Source organism: Mus caroli, chromosome 16, assembly GCF_900094665.2.
Source record: "Mus caroli chromosome 16, CAROLI_EIJ_v1.1, whole genome shotgun sequence".
In the NCBI taxonomy this organism is placed as follows: Eukaryota; Metazoa; Chordata; class Mammalia; order Rodentia; family Muridae; genus Mus; species Mus caroli.
Genome location: NC_034585.1, coordinates 17884469 through 17904022, shown reverse-complemented (window position 1 = coordinate 17904022; position 19554 = coordinate 17884469). Strand labels below are relative to the sequence as shown.

General features: G+C 51.6%; 2 protein-coding genes across 7 annotated transcripts; one reads left to right on the top strand and one right to left on the bottom strand.

Moving 5' to 3' along the window:
- Positions 1-469: 469 nt before the first annotated feature.
- On the bottom strand, positions 470-10090 carry Chrd (chordin). 6 transcript variants are annotated; one of them, XM_021185065.2, is made up of 23 exons: positions 9649-10090; positions 9310-9479; positions 8808-8937; positions 8540-8668; positions 8355-8454; positions 8168-8255; positions 7683-7824; positions 7442-7570; positions 7278-7360; positions 7048-7195; positions 6798-6904; positions 6558-6677; positions 5875-6031; positions 5378-5598; positions 4493-4606; positions 3984-4247; positions 3803-3896; positions 3636-3689; positions 3290-3393; positions 2744-2846; positions 1497-1651; positions 1260-1359; positions 470-929 (listed from the first exon to the last, which is right to left on the bottom strand). In XM_021185065.2, the coding sequence occupies exons 1-23, from the start codon at positions 9794-9796 to the stop codon at positions 877-879; spliced, it is 2913 nt and encodes a 970-aa protein (XP_021040724.1). In that variant the 5' UTR covers positions 9797-10090; the 3' UTR covers positions 470-876. The 6 variants fall into 6 exon arrangements, with proteins under 6 accessions (XP_021040724.1, XP_021040725.1, XP_029326590.1 ...); XM_021185066.2 differs by having other exon boundaries at positions 9310-9413; XM_029470730.1 differs by having other exon boundaries at positions 472-932.
- Positions 10091-12126: 2036 nt separating this feature from the next.
- On the top strand, positions 12127-17785 carry Thpo (thrombopoietin). The gene is given in 9 exon segments (XM_021185068.2): positions 12127-12216; positions 12219-12256; positions 12258-12362; positions 13652-13694; positions 13696-13807; positions 14025-14152; positions 14403-14489; positions 16485-16652; positions 16876-17785. Coding segments are annotated over 9 exon segments (1431 nt in total). The 5' UTR covers positions 12127-12141; the 3' UTR covers positions 17551-17785.
- Positions 17786-19554: the final 1769 nt, after the last annotated feature.

Sequence of the window (19554 nt, the reverse complement as noted above, 5' to 3'; positions counted from 1 at the left end):
GGGTTTCCTGTTACTCTGCCCGCCATAGCACTTTTTCTCATGATGAGCTCGGTTTTAAGTAAATCAGGGCTAATCCCTATTCAATCTGATGTAGGATTGCCCCTGAACTGATCAACAAACAACTTTTCAGGAAAGAATGTTTAGCTTGCTTTAGACAGAAAGTAGAGATGAAAGCACCTTGGTTTCATTCTGGAGTGGCATGAAGAAACATGGCATCAGCAAAAATGTCAGCTATGGGTAACTCAACTTGAGGCTACCAGGGCTCATCCTGCTCCACTGCCTTCTATGGACAGTTGTCTTTACGGAACCTAGATATGCCATTCAAGTCGACATCTCATTCCCTAAGCCCTCCTAGCTCCCAGGTCAGAGAGACTCTAGGCCCAAGGCTCCTCTTTTATTTGGTCTGTCAGATCTTACTCTACTGGCGCCCACTCGGGGCCCTGGCCACAAAGAGCCTACCTCAAACCCAAAGACTGAAAAAAAGATGTTTTAATAAATACAAAAAAAAATCTCTAATAATGACTCTGCTCAGCTCAGGGGTAGCAGGAATGGTGTGAGGGAACCCTTGGTGCTGAGTGAGGATAAATTAAAGAATCCCAATAAGCCAGTGGTGTTCTGTACAGAAGAAAAGAGTTAAGCTTCTGGGACAGAGGCCAAAAGAAAACAGGGCAGGAGTTTGCGTGGATATGGCCTTGGTCTGACCCAGCAGTCTTTCCCCTTGTAGACTTGTGGTTCCCAGAGGTAGTGGGGGAGGAGAAGAAGCAGAGCAGAGGCACGAAAGGCACTGGGTTCCCACAGGAGAGTCGGGGTCCTCAGCACCACTCCTTCTCCCAGCTCAGGCCCATCCTCTTGGTCATATGGCCTTCTGGATGCTCCCTAGGAGTGCTCAGCTTCTTTCTCCAGCTCTGGAAGGGTTCTAGTCTCAGAGGCTGCTGAAAACAGAAGGAGATGGGAAGCAGGGAGGTCTGGAAGAAGACACGGGAGGTGGGGGTGGGAGGCAGGCAGCACATCTCCACTCCAGTCCCAGAAAGGACCAAGTTGTCCAAGAAAGTCAGCATACACCACCTGCAGTGTGATTGCTTAATTCCTCTGAGCTTCAGAAGTCTCATTTGTAAAGAAACAACAGTAGGTGAGAAGTCTGGAGAGGTAGGCTGGGATTGCACTTATGAATCAGACTCATAGTTCCTACCTCCATGGGGCACCCTTCCCTCCCAGAGTCACACAGCCAGCCCACACCATCTGTGGCTTCCTTCACTTACACCTTTGGGCTGTGCAGTGGGAACAGCACCGACTCTCCTTCCCTGAGCCACAGGATAGCGGCGGTGAACAATCGTCCCGCTCACAGTGGGGTACCCCTGCCTGGTGCAGAATGGAGAGATACTGAGAGGTTCTTTACAGGACAGTCTAGGCTTTAGCCTCTCCAGGACTCTCCCTGAGAAGGTTTTCCTACTCTAGGCCAGGCAGTACTACCCACATCACACAAGTCCTTCACTTACCCCACATCTGCAGGTAATACAGCTCATCTCCCCAAAGGGGGGCACTGATGGGTGCCAGCTCTGATTCTCTGGGAACCACTGCCCAGCAAAGCGACACCCCCGAGGCCCATCAGCCTGCATGGGGTCTCCCAGCTTGGCATTAGTCCCTGACCCTACTGGGGAAAGAAGACAAAGTCAGACAATAAGGGTCAACCAACTTTAACTTTTCTTTGAATTCCTCTAGCCTAGTAGTTTCTGGTTCTTGATAAGTGATAAATTTGGATGGATAGGTGGGAGATGGATGAGTGAATAAATGGATTAATTACAGATGGAGTAGATAAATGATTATGGATGGATGGATGGGTAGGTGGATAGATGGATGTGGTACAGATGGAGTGGATAGATGATAATGATGGGTGGGTGGGTAAATGGATGGATGGATAGATAGATAGATAAATAGATAGATAGATAGATAGATAGATAGATAGATAGATAGATAGATAGATAGATAGATAGATGATAGATGGATCACAGATAAAGTAAATAGATGATGATGATGAATGGGTAGATGGATGGATGGATGGATGGATGGATGGATGGATGGATGGATAGATGGATGGATGGATAGATGGATGGATGGATAGATGGATGGATGGATGGATAGGTGGATGGATGGGTAGGTAGATAGATGGATGTAGTACCGGTGGAGTGGCGAGATGATGAAGGATGGATGGGTGGGTGGATGGATGGATGGGCAGGTGGATAGATGGATGGATTACAGATGGAGTAAATAAATGATGATGATGGATGAACAGACAGACAGATAGACACATAGGTAGATAGGTGGATGGGTGGATGGGTGGGTGGCTACATAGATTACAAATGGAATGGATAGATGATAATGATAGGTGGGAAGATGAATGGATGGATGGATAGGTGGATAGATGAGTGAGTGGATGGGTGGGTGGCTAGATGGATTACAGATGGAGTGGATAGATGATGATGGATGGAAGGATGGATGGGTAGATGGATGGATGGGTAGGTAGATGAATAGCTAGGTTGATGGGCCTGGAGCCCCAGTCAGCTTACTGCATATATGCAGAACCTTCCCACTGTTTTTAGAGTGCTGGCTCCAGGGTGGGTATGAGCAGTGCCCAGCGAGTGAGAAGTATCTGAGAAGCTCCCTTCCGTCCCCATCATGCACCCCCAAACACAGGTCAGGGCCTACCCAGCCCCTAGAGTGAGGCCTCAATGACCAGGCCTCTCACCTGGACACTGTTTGCAGCAGTCGGTGGGGTTGGCACGGACAGGCTGAGCACAGGCCAGGCGAGGACACTGCACCTTCTCACAGTGCACCTCTCCCGTGGCCCCCTGTAGGCAGGCACCCATTGAGAGAGGGTGTCAGGTGGAGGGACGTACAACTGTCACACTGCTTTCTCTCTCCTTTCCCACCTCAAGTCAAATATATGTGTGCCCAATGCTCAGAGGCCTGAGTTTGCCCTGTATAACTGAATCCAGTCCTCATTGTATATAGGATGGCATATTTGCACACAGGGGAGGAATGGAGAGCTTGGGGAAAGTTCAGAAATCACTGAGGGTCACGTGAACTCAGTCAGCTGGCACAGCCAAAGCTTGTACCTGTCGGCTTTTTAACCCCTCCCACAAGAAACCTGCTCTCCAAACCCCAGGGCCTGCCCCTCACAATACCATCCTGAGACCTCCTCATCAAGGACAGGCTTGCTCTCCAGGAAGTCCCCATCTCTATCTGTAGACCTGACTGGGTTATGATAGCAGGGAAGATTAGGCATCCATACCTTGCAGGTGCAGACAGCACACTTAATTAGACCAAAGGGGGGCACAACAGGGTGCCATCGGGTACCCGCTGCCCTCCAGCTCCGGTCACCATCAAAATAGCAGCCTAGAAGGAAAGAATTCCCAGCTGCCATTAGGATTAGTCTCACCAGTTGGGCATACAACCAAGCCTCAGGCCAGTCCCATACTAGCCTAAGCCAAGAGCCAGTAGACACTAAAGAGGACTATCAGATGTGCTTAGAGTCTGTGCACCTCAGCTTCCCCCATACACACATTCTATTGCCCTCTTGTTCCAACCCAATGGCTTCTTTGGATCTTCCCATCCCTGGACCCATAGTCCTCTCTTACCCTCTCCTGGCTCCAGATTTGGTAGGCTGGGAAGGTCTCTACTGCGTTGTTTCTCTGTGGAGACAAAGAAAAGGGTGAGGCAGGGAGTCACCTTTGCTTCCCTCCCTAGAACATTCCTTTTCCATGAATGCCCCTCCACTACCTTTCCTCCCCTGCAGGACATTCACCTGGACACACGGGACAGCACTGGTCCAGTGCCTGCACCGGGTGGGGACAGCTTGATGGTGGGCATACTACAGGATCACAGATCACTGTTCGTCTCTGTAGAGAGGGGCCAAGGCTTTGAAGGTGTGTTGGGCCCCTTGCCCCAGACCCTGTAGCCAACTGTACCTTACCCAAACATCCTACCTGGCAGGTGCAGAGGGAGCAGAGTGGGTCATAGTTGGGTGCCCAGCGAGCCCCGTGGGGCCGCTGCTGCCCCTCGAAGAAACATGTGTTAGGATCTCGGGGTCTCCCAGGGCTACCATGTTTGGCTGGTACTGGAGCTTCAGGGCCAGGGCCAGCAGGCAGCATGGGTGACGTAGCCGCCTCTCCATTCGGAGCCAAGGGCATCTGCACTCCTTCTGAGGCCAGACGCAGGCCTCCTGCCTCACACTGACTGGCAATGTGCACCTGGGAAGAGAGGGAAACAGGCCGGCTGGGTTCTCCTTCATGTCTCTATCAACCACTGCTGGCTGTTGACAGGAGTGCCCAGGAGGAGACTATGCCCTTCAAGACTCATCCCAGCTGCAAAGCCAGGGCGTTAGGTAGCCGACCTCCCTATGTAGCTGTGTGGCTTCATGTTTATCACTGGCGAGAACTTAATACTACCACCTCAGGGACCGGAGCACACAAGCAACTGCACCGTCCTCACATACCTGCCCACGTAGTTCTCCTCTGGGGCTACTCTTGGTGGTGATGAGCAGGGAGGCAGTGCCCTGTGCCAGGTGCCGCAGCAGCACAGGCTCCAGATCTTTTACCACGCCCTGAGCCTGCAGACAGATCAAGTAAGGAGTAGAAACAAGGCACATCAGGGTTTTTATATCATTTTATTTATGTGTATTAGCATTTTGCCTGGTGTCCATAGAGGCCAGAAGAGGGCATTGAATTCCCTATAACTGAAGTTACAGATGGTTGTGAGCTACCAAGTGGGTGCTGGGAACTGAAACTGGATCCCCCAGAAGAGCAGCCACTCTGCTGAGCCACCCCTCCAGCCCCACAAGGACACTTTAGGACACTTTAGGACACAGCCCATGCTCTCCAGTTTTCAGGTAAAGAAACAGACCCATGATTAAGGCCCTCTCACAATGGAGAAGAGCTGTGAGGCTAGGTCTCTGTGACTGCAGCTCGCACCACTTAAGAGGACGTGGCCCACCGGGCAGTGGTGGCGCACACCTTTAATCCCAGCACTCGGGAGGCAGAGGCAGGTGGATTTCTGAGTTCGAGGCCAGCCTGGTCTACAGAGTGAGTTCCAGGACAGCCAGAGCTACACAGAGAAACCCTGTCTAGAAAAACCATAAAAAATAAATAAAAAAAAGAGGATGTGGCCCATCCCACCTACTTCTTTAGTGGCTTAGGACCTCTATTCTGGAAATGATTTAGGACAGAGGACACAAAAGAAAATACATAGTAAAACCTGAGTCAGACTTACACCCAGGTCTGTCAGGCCACCTGCTCTCTCTACCACAACCACAGGTCCACATGGCCCTTCAAGCTAAAAAAGCAGAAAATTTCTAAGCTTCTTCCCATCTCTATGCCTTTACCTCTGAGCCATAGAATCCCTTCAGCAGCCGCTGGGGCCCTGGCATCCCAGGAGGCCCAAGGAGGTGGGCAGTGACAGTTCCTTGCTCTGAGCCACCAAGCCCAGCCAATAGAACTTCATAGTGTAAGTGGCAATGTGTATCCAAGGAGAGCCAGGCGTGCCCTGCTGCCTGACTCCGCACAGGGGGCAACACTAGTGCCCCTGCCAGAGGCACAGGCAATCCTAAATCCAAACAGATGAGATATGACACGTGAGATTGTACTTTTAATCTCATCCTGCCCCACCCCAGACCTAGGGCTTGGGGAATAGCAAGTCTTAGCTTCCTTGCACAACGGCAACAGGGAGGGTTGGCCAGTAGCTTCACCCTACACATCCCCACCTCTCTAAATGCCAACCAGAGATCAGACAGCTCAAGCTCTGAATCTCTGGCTGATTCTTTGGACACTCGGATGGCAGGTCAGAGGGCACAGGTGGGCAGGTAGACCATGAGGCACTCACTGTCATAGCGGGCACTGTGCCCACTGTAGCATAGGGCAGTCACATGCCCCCGAAGCTCTCCATCTGGGAAGTCCTTGGTACCAACATTCAGGAACAGCTCGTTCTGTAGCAGCATATGAGCCCCTCGGGCACCCAGCCCAGAGCAGATACCCACAGCCTAGGGGTCAAAGAAGGATGAGCCCTCTCACTTTCAGATGCCAAGGGCTTCCCATATTTTATGCCTCCACCACACGTATATCCTTCCTCATCCCAATCACACTGGACAAGAACTTTGTAGGTCGAGTGACAAGAACCTCCTCTGCCGCATCCTAGACATAGCACAGCCCTTGAAGAGTTCCTCATCTGTGAGTCTTTACTTCTCATTTATCAAAGGGTGCTGGGAAAGGCAAAATGTTCACAAAGAAGGCAACCACGTTCGTGCCTGACAGACCCCAAAAGTATCAATTAGTACTATCTCACGGGCTATTGCACTGTTCCCGTGAGCGGTGTTTCCTATTTCACTATGAGCTTGCTGAGAACAAGGTTTCTAGCCTAAGGTTTACCAAAACGTGTCAAATGAATAAAGGACTCATTGAGAGAACCCATGAGTGTGTGAACAGTACTACACACCCCTACTCAACCAACCTGGCTTCCCGCAGCCCATGTATTGGCAGCCCTGGCACAACTCTGCCTGGAGCCCTCACCATGTGTCCTCCCGGCTGGAGTCCAGCCATGTGGCACAGGACAGTGCGCTGGTTCTTCCGCTGAGGCTTGGTCTCCAGTGTCATGGCCACCACCTCGCTACCTGTACCTACCACTTGCACCTGGTGGGCAGGGTTGGGGAAAGGCAATTGGATTGCCAGCCAAGACCTAGGGCCTTTCCCCCTGCAGGTCAAGGCCCTGCCCTGCAGGCCTCCCTGCCTCCTACAGCTGCTGACTCTTACCTGATAGATAAGGGAGCCATTTCCTAGCAGTATGAAGCTGGCTGACCCAGCAGCACCCGTCTGGACTGGGATCAGGGCATCAGCCCCACAAAGGACACTTTGAAGGACTGCAGGGGACAAGACAGGTGGCAGCAGGCTTGCCCATACCCAGACACCCAAGACCCCCATATCTATTTTGGGCTCTTCCTCAGCACACCTTTGTGCCTCTGAGTTATGTGTACCCACAGTGCCAAGCCCCACCCTTCCTCACCATCACAGCTCTGCCTGGTGGTGATGTATCCACTGATGCGTAGCTCTGGCCCACCCGCCTTCTCTAGGACCATCTGCAGCTCCCCCAGCTCCAACCAGTCCATCTCTTGGTCTGTAAGGCTAGGCAGCACCTCAGCAAAACCTGGCTCCTGTGAACAGAGCAGAGTGGGGTGGGCAACAGCAAGAGGTCAGAGTAAACCTCGGCAAGATGCAGGCCTTCCTTGCCCTTACCTGAGCTGAGGTGTTGGCCTGGAGGTCCCGAAGTAGCTGTCCCTGGTGGAGAATCTGAAGCTTCAAGGGAACCTGAGCTAGTCCTGCAAGCTCTGCACATGTGAGCATTTCTGAAAGGCGAGCACCCACCCTACGCCCTCACATACAACTTCCCCATCACTCACCTCCCAGCAGACCCCGGAAGAGTAGCAAAAAATGCAAGGAGTCTTCTGTGTCACTCAGGGTGAGCAGGGCTATGCCCCCGACACCCCGCTGCAGTGGGTCTTCCAGGGTCAGGATGGCACTGAAGGTCTCTGGGGAGTGTTAGACCATGACAGCCATAAGAAAATCCTCTCTTCAGTCCACCCACCCTTGGGTTATTGAAGGCTCAGTTCTTGACATCTGAGGACTGCTCACTCCCCTTACCTGCAGCGAGAGCACCCTGCCAAATGAGAGGCCCCCAGACTTCTCCTGAAGGGTGAGTGGATGTCACAAGGGCTACCCGAAGCTGCTCTGCCCTCAGGAGCCTCACAGACAGCCGAGGCACTGCCCGCCACACCCCACAGACCTAGAGAGAAGAGGGAAGAATGCCTACCGTAATTATGCAGGACAAGCCACCTAAAAGACCCAGGTCTAATGAAGAAGGAGAATGGAAGGGAGACCCCAGACCCTCTTAAGAAGGACCCATGAGCCTTGATTTTAAGTCCTGGCTTACCACTTACTAGCCAAATGACCTTGAACAAATCACATTCTGCTATTCTGAGCCTCAGTTCCCTCCTCTGTAAAATGGGCATCATAATGTCAGGGCCTTTCTCCCACTGGGCTGTTGTGAGAACCAAAGGAGGCAATGCAAAGCATGCTCTCAACAAGTGCCGATTTTGGATAAGCACTCTTAAATGGCATCATCTCACCAGGCCATCCTGGGTGGGGGTTGCAGGGTGTTCAAACAGGATGTTGCCTGTGGGATCTGTGAACCGAACCCTGCTGGGACGGTCCAGCCTGTGAAGAGAGGTCCAGTGAGGCTGGATCTATAGCCTACAGGCTCCTCTTTATTGCCCCCTTTACTACTCCTAGTCCTTGCCCTTTTCCCGGTCTCACCGCTGGTAGGAGACAGAGAAGCGTAAACTTGAGCGCAGCAAAGAGACTCGAGCACGAGCTACCGCCTGCGACCTCGGTCCTGTCAGCAGCGCCACAAAGTCTTCGAGAAGAGAAGATGGCCTGAGCACTGTCAAGCCTTGCCGCGGGACTCAAACTTCATCAGGCCCACCTCCACCCCAGCCTACCTGTGTGGCCATCAGCACGTGTCCGCTCCCCAACGCCGGGCTCCCCTCGATCGCTGTAACTGCGATGCTCTGGGTCCCTTGGATACTCGAAGACCAGGCCAGCGGGCTGTGGATCTAGATTGCTGCGCTCTGCATCCGGGGTAAGAAATAAGACGGCTGGCTTCAGAAAGGTACCAGGAGGACCAGTCCTCCTCCGCGATGCAAGTCGCACAGGACCTAGTGTTAGAGCCTTCCAAACCCTCCTAACTCGGGGCACAGCGGGCCTCACCCTGCGGGCAGGTCTGGCAGCAGTGTCCTGGCAGCTGGCGCGGCTGCCTGCAGGCCAGGGTGGGGCACTGAGGTTTGATGTTCTTGCAGCTGACCCTGCCAGGACCCCTCCCACGGCGAGCCCACTGAGGCTGATGGCAGAGAACATAGGAAAATTAAGGGAATGAAACCATCAGACCCCAGGGCTGGAGACAGTCAATTCTGCTATTTACAAGTTACATGGCCCGTCCAAAGTTTCTTAACTTCTCTGAGCCTCGGCGTCCCTGTCTGCAAAGTAGAACTAATAATGTCATTTATCTAGCAATACTGTAACGGGAGGGGGAAAGTTGGCTAAAAGCCAGTCACATTGTGGGCGATCAATAACTGTCAACACCGCAGACTTGAAAGCGGTTTCCTCCGATTTGCGGACCAGCCTTCCCCTGAGCATCTCCGAGTCTACTACTTAGGACGCCAGCGTTCCGCTACCCTCTAGAGTAGGGCGGGCAGCTGCGGTATCCACTCACCGCTTCACAGGCGCACAGCACGCAGCGCATCACCCCAAAAGGCTCCCCCAGGTCCGGGTGCCACGTCTCGTCCAAGGCATAGACCTTCCCGCCGAAGAAGCAGCCTGCGGGGACGGGCTTGGCTGGCGGCCGCTGTCCGGTTGCTCGTGCCGTAATGCCTGCTCCGGGCTCTGCCCGCCAGGCCCATGGTCCCTTGGCACCGTGCACCTCGCCGCCTCTGCTTTCCCCTCCCACCCTCCCGCTGCGCGAAGCCACCTGCGCCCGGGGCCCTCTCCCTGTGGATGTAGACTTGCCAGGAGTCAGACTCCCCTCCCACACCTCCCCCTGGAGCCCACCTACCTGCCGCTCCCCGGACAGGCAGCGGCTCCTTCTCGGAACGGATGGGCAGTGCTGGGGGCTCAGGGCCAGTGGCACTGGCCGGCCGCGAGCCGAGCAGCAGCAGCCCGAGGAGCAGCCGCGGGGCCGGCGGTGCCGGGAGGCTCGGCATGACGCGGAGCAGACAGCTGGGGAGGCGGGCGGGAGGAGGGAGCAGGAGAGGGAGTAGGGCCGGACCGGAGGCGGGCCGGCAGGAGGGGGCCGGGGCCAGGAGGGGGGCAGTGGCGAGGGGCTCGTCTCACAGTCGCCTAGTCGGCTCCCGGCCGGGCGGGGCGGGAGAGAGCGGGCGGAGGGGCGCTGACCCGGGCCGTACTCCACTCTAGTGCCCTAGGCGCCGGCTCTGGCCCGTTTTATGCCCGCGCCAGGCGTCCCGGCCCGGGGCCTCCTCTTCAGCAAACGGGGCGCGGCGGCGGCTCCACAAGGAGCCCGGCTGAGCCCGGGGGGTCCGGCCCAGCAGCAGCGGCCGGATCGCGAGTGGGGGAGGGGGACAGGCTGGGACCCGGCAGGGGAGGAGGGAGGAACTGGAGGAGGGGGGAGCGGAGTGGGTAGGGGGAAGGGAGGAACTAGGGGGCGCAAAGAGGGAGAGGAGAGGCGGGCCTCGACACCCCCACACACGCTCCTTGCGACCACCCCTGGAGGTGGTGTCCATCCCAAGACCAGAGGCTCAGGCTAGTGAAGGGCAGAGACTGAGCCTCGGGCCTGTGGCACTCTTGAGCGAGATGGGCCGGGCCGCTGGAGGATGAGGACTTGTCTTTGAAAATGACACCATCCACCCCTACCTAGGACCCACAGCACCCCCTTCCTTTCACTCTGGCTGTATTCCTATTTCCCTTCTAAGGTCTCTCCTCTTTCTTCACTTCCCAGGGACAGGAACCTAGCCTGTGCTTCCCAAAATCAAGCAGTGCTTCCCTGAGTGGAGTCATAATTCACCAGCACCCCAACCTGTTCTCAAGTCCATCCAACTACCACCTCTGGCTCTCTCACTCTTTTACTTCATCCAAGAGATGACCCTCTTCCTCTCCAGCTCAGTCCCCACCTCCTTTGTCCTGCTTTTCTAGACAAGCCTCCCCATCCTCCATCCTCCACCCCCCCCCCCACACACACACCGTTCTTCCCACTATCCCAGCACTAGGCTTCCTAATCTTAGAAGACATCTCTTATTCAACTGGAGAATTCCGGGATCCGGGCCATACGCCTCAGTAGATAGCCCATCCTCTCTGAGGCGCAGAGAAAGCCTGAGGAAGACAAGGGAGAGAGGACAGGGTCAGGCCACAAGGTCCCTGAGGACAGAGACTGTGGGGAGACAGGGACTGGGGAGAAAGCACAGGAGCTAGAGCCAGGGCCAAAGGAAGAAAGAGAGGAGCCAGCAAAGAGGTATTTGTGGGGGAGGCTCCGCAGCTGTCCTTCCTAAGACAGGAACAGATGGGCCTGGTTATTTCTCTTGTCACATGTATAGTGGTAGGACTAGAAGAGGATCATTGAGCAATCAAGGGCAGGCTTGCCCACAGAGCTGAGTGGGTTTAGCACTCCAGGTCCCTGTACCCCTAGTAGAAAGACTGAGCCCAGTCGATCTGTCTGTCTGTCTTTCTGTTTTAAATAAGCTCTCATTATGCAGCCCTGGCTCACTAGGTAGACCAGGCTAGCCTTAAACTCTCTGAGATCCACCTACCTCTGCTTCCCAAGTGCTGAGAATCAAGACATGCTCTGGGCTCAATCTTTTGGAACTCACTCTGTAGACCAGGCCTCATACTCAGAAATGCACCTGCTTCTGCCTCCCAAGCGCTAGGATTAAAGGAGTGTGCCACCACTGCCCAGCTTTTTTTTTTTTTTTAATTATATGTAAGTACAGTGTAGCTGTCTTCAGACACACCAGAAGAGGGAGTCAGATCTCATTACAGATGGTTGTGAGCCACCATGTGGTTGCTGGGATTTGAACTTTGGACCTTCGGAAGAGCAGTCGGGTGCTCTTACCCACTGAGCCATCTCACCAGTCCCTCTGGGCTCAATCTTAACCAAACACATATCCCTTTACTTCCTGGGTCCCACATATTGTCCATACTTCCTTTCTGATAACGTGATCATTTTCTAATATAGGCAATACCTACTTTGCCAGTTGGAAAGGGGAAATGCCAGGAAAGACACTCCTCTGGAGCAGGAGAATATGGAAGGAAAAGCAAGCAAACCAGCGTGCTGTCAGAATTCAGCAGCAGGTATACTGTTCAGAGAAAAGAAATTTGGAGAGCCAGGAGCTGAGACTTCATCCATCTAAAACAAGACCTCTCTTTCCCAGAGAGAACCGTATTCTGCCAGATTTCTCCTGGACTAACCCTCTTCCCTCTCACTCAGGTCCCAGGTTCTCATGTCACCAGGACATGAGACAGTTCCCGCTATACAGATTCTCTCTAGAGTGTGTGTGGGTGGAGGAGCTGGGCTCTATTCATGGACCATGGTCCAGCCATGGGCTCTAGTCCCAGTAGACAGGAAAAGAAGTCGTCATTTCCGGGGGCCTTCACCTGGGCTTGGTGGCTCTCTGCTCTCTGATTGGGCGGAAGTGGCCTGGGCAGGCTTGTGACCCTACTACAGAGGAGGAGCTGTACCCCAACCAGTGTCTTCCTACCTACTTGCTCCCCAGAGTGCTGCCTGCTGTGCACCTGGGTCCTGAGGCCCTTCTCCACCCGGTGAGTGGCAAGCACCATTTGGGGTTAAGTGAGGGTATGGTATGAAGAACAAAAAAGAACCGGGCTCTTTGCTGGGGGAGGGGCAAGCAAACTGGAACCTACAGGCACTGACCTTTGTCAAGAAGAGTGGAGCCTTCCCAGAATGGGAGGAGCAGGACAGAGCAGGGAAAGGGGGTTGGGTAGCTGGTTTATGAGGGATTATTCACAGACTCGTAGAATTCAGCATAGGTCTGGCTGCTTTGGGGCCATGAGAAAATAAGAAAGGGGGTGTGTGCAGGCCTGGAGAACTTTGTCCAAAGGAACGTAATCCTAATTCCCACCCTCATATGGTCATTCTTGTTAGCTTAAGGTTCTGAGTCTGGCACTGGGAAGCTGGGTCAGGTGAGCCAAGGCACGGAAAGAGGGGAACAGGAGGGGGGCGTGTGTATGTTGACAGACCTACAGGAGATCCCAATATTGAATCAGGTGCAGGTCTCGGCTCAACTTGTGAAAAGAGGAGGGTCCTAATGCCTCTTTGCTCAACTTGTGAAAAGCGAGGGTCCCAGGAAGGACCTGGAAGGGATCTGGAGGGGGCAGGGAGGCAGATGCAGCTGCCATAAAAAACGCTGGCAGTGTCTAAGGTGAAGTAAGCCATGTGAGGCAGATATCATCTTGCTCTGTAAGTGCCACCCAGGCCTCTGGCCTCAGGAAAGAAGTTCTAGTTCTATTACCCCCTTTGACTTGAGTACTTGAAAATCCAAAGGAAAGTCCTGGGTTTTATTTGTGGGCCAAAAGGGAAAAAAAGTCCAAGTTTCTCTTTTAATTCCTGCCTCTGGTGGTCTGTTATGTCCTTACCCAATCTGCCTCAGTCCCACTCCCAACACCGTTCCTTAGTGCATGTGCCCATTTGCCTGCCCATTTGTTTTTTCTTCTTGGCCTGGTGACCCATTTTCCACTCTTCTCCAGACTTAACAACACCCCTCTCTATTCCCGTCCCACATTCTCCCCCAGCTAACAACCAATGGTGCTCAGAATTTGAGTCCACTTAAAAAATGTGCATAACATCTCGCTGCTCTCAGCAGGGCAACAATTGGTAAATGGCACCAAGATCTTATCAGAGTCACTGAAGAGCTGTTACAAGAGGAGGCACTATAATGCTTCAGTCACAAGAAAATATGGGACCAGTTGGAACACAAACAGCTCTGGCCCTAGCTGGCCAGCAGTTCAAGGCCTCCAAGCACGCGTTTCCCGTGCCAGAAAGTCTTTTCCTTGAAACCTGATGAAAGATTCACTATTTCTGTCATTTTCAGGGCAGATTCCTTGGCCCACCTCTCCCCCACCCCACTCTGTGCCGAAAGAAGCGCAGAAGCTCAAGCCGCCTCCATGGCCCCAGGAAAGATTCAGGGGAGAGGCCCCATACAGGGAGCCACTTCAGTTAGACATCCTGGCCAGAATGGAGCTGACTGGTAAGGCTACATGAAGGGCTAGGGACAAGTTCAAGAATGGCTTGGCAGCAGGGCAGGTGGGCAGAGGGCTGGGAAACCCAGTCTTCCTGAGAAAAGGTGTCTGTCTGGACAGCAGACCCCTGGGTTTCAGGTCTGGCCCGAATGGGGATCCCTGAGTCACCACCTGAGAATAAGTTTCTCCTTATCCACCCTTCACCGTCACCTCTCCTCATCCAAGATTTGCTCCTGGTGGCCATGCTTCTTGCGGTGGCAAGACTAACTCTGTCCAGCCCCGTTCCTCCTGCCTGTGACCCCAGACTCCTAAATAAACTGCTGCGTGACTCCCACCTCCTTCACAGCCGACTGGTGAGCAACCCCAAGCCCCCTACTTTTTACCCATGTAACCGAGTTAAGGGACTCGGGCCTACAGTTCCTCTCACTCCAGAATTGTCTTTGGCGAGACCACCATGTCTTGGCCCTGACAAGGGCTATACTTGGCATTGGTCTCTTAGAGGCTCCAGCATGAGCATGGTACGAAGGAAGACCACCCCAGTCAGGGGCCACCATCCTGACTTCCATTTCAGCTTTTTCCTCCTGCCCCCATCTTTCTTAACAGAGTCAGTGTCCTCACATCGACCCTTTGTCTATCCCTGTTCTGCTGCCTGCTGTGGACTTTAGCCTGGGAGAATGGAAAACCCAGACGGTAAGAGGCTCCTGGACTCAGGCATGCTGGCCTCACACCTGCCAACCTAGGATGTTCCGGCCAGGCTGGACTAGAGTGAGACCCCCCCTGCCCCCCCCCCCCCCCCCCCCAAAAAAAAAAAAAAAAAAGGAAGAAAGTTTGTTGCATTGCCTTTTCTAGATCATCTTGTTATCATCAGATCCCTCCTGCTCCCTACAGTCTTAAAAATTCTTGAATTTCCTAAAAGTCTTACTTTCAACTTGGCCATCTTATCCCAAGTTACATTCACCTATAATGAGCTCTTGAGAAAGCAATGACAAATTTCTGACCAATATATCAAATAGGTAGGATTTTAATTTCATGCTTTTAATCTCATCACTCAGGAAGTAGTGGCAAACAGATCTCTGAAAGTTCAAGACCAGTCAGGGATGAGACACTATCTCAAACACATGTGTGTATGTGTGTATATATACATATATGTGTATGTGTGTATGTATATGTATATACACATATATACACACATATGTATATTTATATACACACATATATTTGTATATATGTATATTTGTGTATATATATAATGCACACATATATATGAGATAGTACATATATATGCATGATAAAAAGATTTGAAACTGAATACCATAAAAAGTTGGTTAGAAGCCCTTCATGTCCATACTTTTGACCTACTCTTATTCTTGTTCAATCTTTTTGTTTAATGCATTTGTTTATATATATATGCCAGCACGTGCCACATCGAGGTCAGAGCCATTAAGCTTGGCCACAGCACCTTTACCCTCTGAGCCATTTCAAGGATTCAGCTCTCTTTCTCTCTCTCTCTCTCTCCCTTTCTTTCTTTCTTTCTTTCTTTCTTCCTTTCTATCTTCCTTTCTTTCTTCTTCTTCTTCTTCTTCTTCTTCTTCTTCTTCTTCTTCTTCTCCTTCTTCTTCTTCTTCTTCTTCTTCTTCTTCCTTTTCTTCTCCTCCTCCTCCTTCTTCTTCCTTCTTCCTCCTCATTTTCCTCCTCCTTCTTTGGTTTTTCAAGTCAGGGTGTCTTTATGTCTATCCCTGGCTATCCTTGCTCTATAGACCAGGCTGGCTTCAAACTCAGAGATCCGTCTGCCTCTGCCTCTGGAGTGCTGGGATCAAAGGCGTGCACCATCACTGCCTGGCTTCTCAACCTTCTTAAGTTGGTGTGTAACCTGATCTGCTGTCCACAAGTGAGATAAAGCAGAAAGTATCACTAAATTAAGGCAAAATCAAGATTCAAATCCTTGCTGGGCATAGTGACACAAACCAGAAATCCTAGCAGCTCAGAGAGTCGGGCAGAAAGATGAAGAGCTACAGGCTAGCCTAGGCTATATAGTGAGTGCTTGTCTCAAAAAATAAACAATAGCAGCAAAAGCAAGCCAGATGGTACATACCTGTACTATGTAGAATCCCCTCTTTTCAAGTCTCCTAAAGATTCTGGGTCAGGAGAAGGATGAATCATATGAATTATAGCTCTAGCTCTGTGTTTGTAACAGGGTCTACCTATGTATTCCAGACTGGCCTTGAACTTGTGATCCCCCTGTCTCAGCCCCCCAAGTGCTGGGATTACAGGCATGTGTCATCATATTCAGCTCTGCCATTTGTTAAGCCCCTTCCCTTCATCTTCAGGGTTATGGTGACAGTTTTGTTGCTACATTTAACTTAGAAGTGCTGTGGGCAACAGTTTTGTATCAAAAAGAATAGGGCTACAATGCTGCAGCCTAGAGCTAAAAGCTGCTGCAAGGTGGAGTGGCTTTCTAAGAGTCCATGCAAGACCAGGCTACACTGATGGACACTGGAGTTGCTGAAACAGAGGCCAATGGCCAGTTATTAGGAGACTGTGAAGGCATTCCTATGATGGGTGGGACCCTCATCCTGTCCAGTTCTCAGCTCCTATGATTCATCCTTCTGGCTACTCCTATGGGCTCCCCACCCATTCTTAGCACGTTTTTTTTTTTTTTAAAGCAGTCCACTTTTTCTTTCCCAGGAACAGAGCAAGGCACAGGACATTCTAGGGGCAGTGTCCCTTCTACTGGAGGGAGTGATGGCAGCACGAGGACAGTTGGAACCCTCCTGCCTCTCATCCCTCCTGGGACAGCTTTCTGGGCAGGTTCGCCTCCTCTTGGGGGCCCTGCAGGGCCTCCTAGGAACCCAGGTAAGTCCCCAAACCTATAGAAACTGCTCTTTTACTCAGTTCCTAAGGACCTGGGGGAAGACAAGGGATTCAAGGTGCTTTCAATGTATGAAAGTTGGCTTATACGGAGTGATACTTCCCAGACGTGATACCTGGGTGCTGGCAATAAATCTTTTCTCCTTATTCAGAAGAGGCCTGATATGTGGGCCTTCTCACTGGCCTCAGGCCCATCCTCTGCCCGCAGCTTCCTCTACAGGGCAGGACCACAGCTCACAAGGACCCCAATGCCCTCTTCTTGAGCTTGCAACAGCTGCTGCGGGGAAAGGTGCGCTTCCTGCTTTTGGTAGAAGGTCCCACCCTCTGTGTCAGACGGACCCTGCCAACCACAGCTGTCCCAAGCCGTACTTCTCAACTCCTCACACTAAACAAGTTCCCAAACAGGACTTCTGGATTGTTGGAGACGAACTTCAGTGTCACAGCCAGAACTACTGGCCCTGGATTTCTGAGCAGGCTTCAAGGGTTCAGAGTCAAGATTATTCCTGGTCAGCTAAATCAAACTTCCAGGTCCCCAGACCAAATCTCTGGATACCTGAACAGGACATACGGACCTGTGAATGCAACTCATGGGCTCTTTGCTGGAACCTCTCTTCAGACCCTGGAAGCCTCAGACATCTCGCCCGGAGCTTTCAACAAAGGCTCCCTGGCATTCAACCTCCAGGGTGGACTTCCTCTTTCTCCAAGCCTTGCTCCTGATGGACACACACCCTTCCCTCCTTCACCTACCTTGCCCACCACCCATGGATCTCCACCCCAGCTCCACCCCCTGTTTCCTGACCCTTCCACCACCATGCCTAACTCTACCGCCCCTCATCCAGTCACAATGTACCCTCATCCCAGGAATTTGTCTCAGGAAGCATAGTGTGCACTGGCTCATCTCTCAGGGACAAGCAGCTTCCCCAGGAAGGCTGAGAGGCAGCTGCAGCTGCTCTAGATGTCCTGCTTTCACCTAAAAGGTCCTGGGGAAAGGATGCACAGGACTGGAGATTGTAAAATTTTAGGAGCTATTTTTTTTTAACCTATCAGCAATATTCATCAGAGCAGCTAGCGATCTTTGGTCTATTTTCGGTATAAATTTGAAAATCACTAATTCTCTATATGTGCTTTCATACATTAAGTCTGCAAATGCCTAGGCAGGTCTTGCCTTTTAACCCAGGTAGAGACTACACCGTATCAGAAAACAAAAGGGAACTTTCCTTTGCTTCAAGTTTAAGCCTTCCCCCCACCCCCACCCCCCACCCCCAATGCCCTCATTCCCTTCACTGTAATTCTCAGTGAGACTGTTTGGTCCTCAAGAGATACTGCTCTTGATAAAGAATTAACAGGTTATCTCTTAGAAAGACTGTCCCTACTTAAGAGACAAAACTGAACCCGTAAGAGAATAACTGAGAGCACCCAAAAGCCAATTAAAAATCAGGGACCGATGTTCTTCACTGGGACAACAGAGCTCCTGGACCCTGCCTCCCAAGAAAGCTAACAGGAAGCCTGGGAGCTCCACACCCCAGGTAAGGCTGTACAACCGGCTCAGTAAAGAGCAGACTTGGATGTGGCAGCTGAGCAAAGAGAGCATCAGCAGCTCAGCAGGAGCTCAGCCAGGCCTGGGCTCCTGCTTCCCTCCTGTGGAGGTCAGGCGGAAGTGCAGGAAGTGGCAAGAGGCAGGCTCCACGGCTCACACAGCAGGACAAGCACAGAGCGCTTGAAGGCTCTTTATAATTTCCACAATGCACCTAAAAAGCAGCCCTGTGTGACCACCCCAAACTTTATTGGAACCCTCCCAAATGAAGGCAGACTTATAGGATTTTCCAAGTAAACCCGAGTCTCAACTTTGTTGGTGCTAGAGGTTTACACTGTGCAAGAACAAAAACTATATTGCCAAGGGTCAACCTGCAATAGCCAGAGTCTTATGAAAAAACTGGTGAGAGCTTTTCCCTCTCTTGTGTCCCAAAGTAAAGGAGGAAAGGCCACCATGTAGATGGAAAAGCCAGGATCTCACAGTTCCAAACACACACACACACACACACACACAGACTTGTGGGGATGACAATTCAAACAGTGTCAGGTGTCCACAAAGGCAGAACCTAATGAACGGATCAACAGATGCACATAGCTAAAAATTTTATAAGAATCTCAGTGTCAGTTTCTATGTGACAGAGTCCTTCATCTTCTAATTCTAGGATAAATATACTTTGTAATTTGTCGTAACACTAAAAGAGGCTAAATTTAACATTTAAAAAGGAATTTAGGGTCAGTGAGATGGCTCAGTTCAAAGTGTTTTGTTTTGTTTTGTTGTGCCAGTCTGACGTTAATCTGATGCCTGGATCCCACGGAAAAGGCAAGAACTCCCAGAAGTTGTCTTTCAACTTCATTATGCACACCATCACATGCCAACTCCCACACTTGCACATATACATCACACATACATCACACATACATCACACATACATCACACATACATCACACATACATCACACATATACACATGATAATAAAATTTAAGTTAAAAAAAAAAGCTGGACATAATGGCACATGCCTGTAAACCCAGCATTTCAGCTACAGAGTTTGAATCCAGGCTAGATTACAAAAGATCTCAAAAAATAATTTTTATGGCAGGGACATAGCTCTGTGGTCTTGCCTAGCAAACACAAGTCCTGGGTTCAATCCCCTCAGCACAAAACCAAAAACAAACAAACAAAAAATCATCAAGCCAAACACTACAACCTGTAAGAGCCAGCACCGAGCTAGACAAGCCTGTGGGTTCCCAGCAGTCAGATGGCAAGTGAGAATGCTGATCTGCAGCACAAAGTCCCAGGCAGCCACACTGGCAAATCTGAGTAACCGGTTTCTACCATGTAACCCTATCTACCTT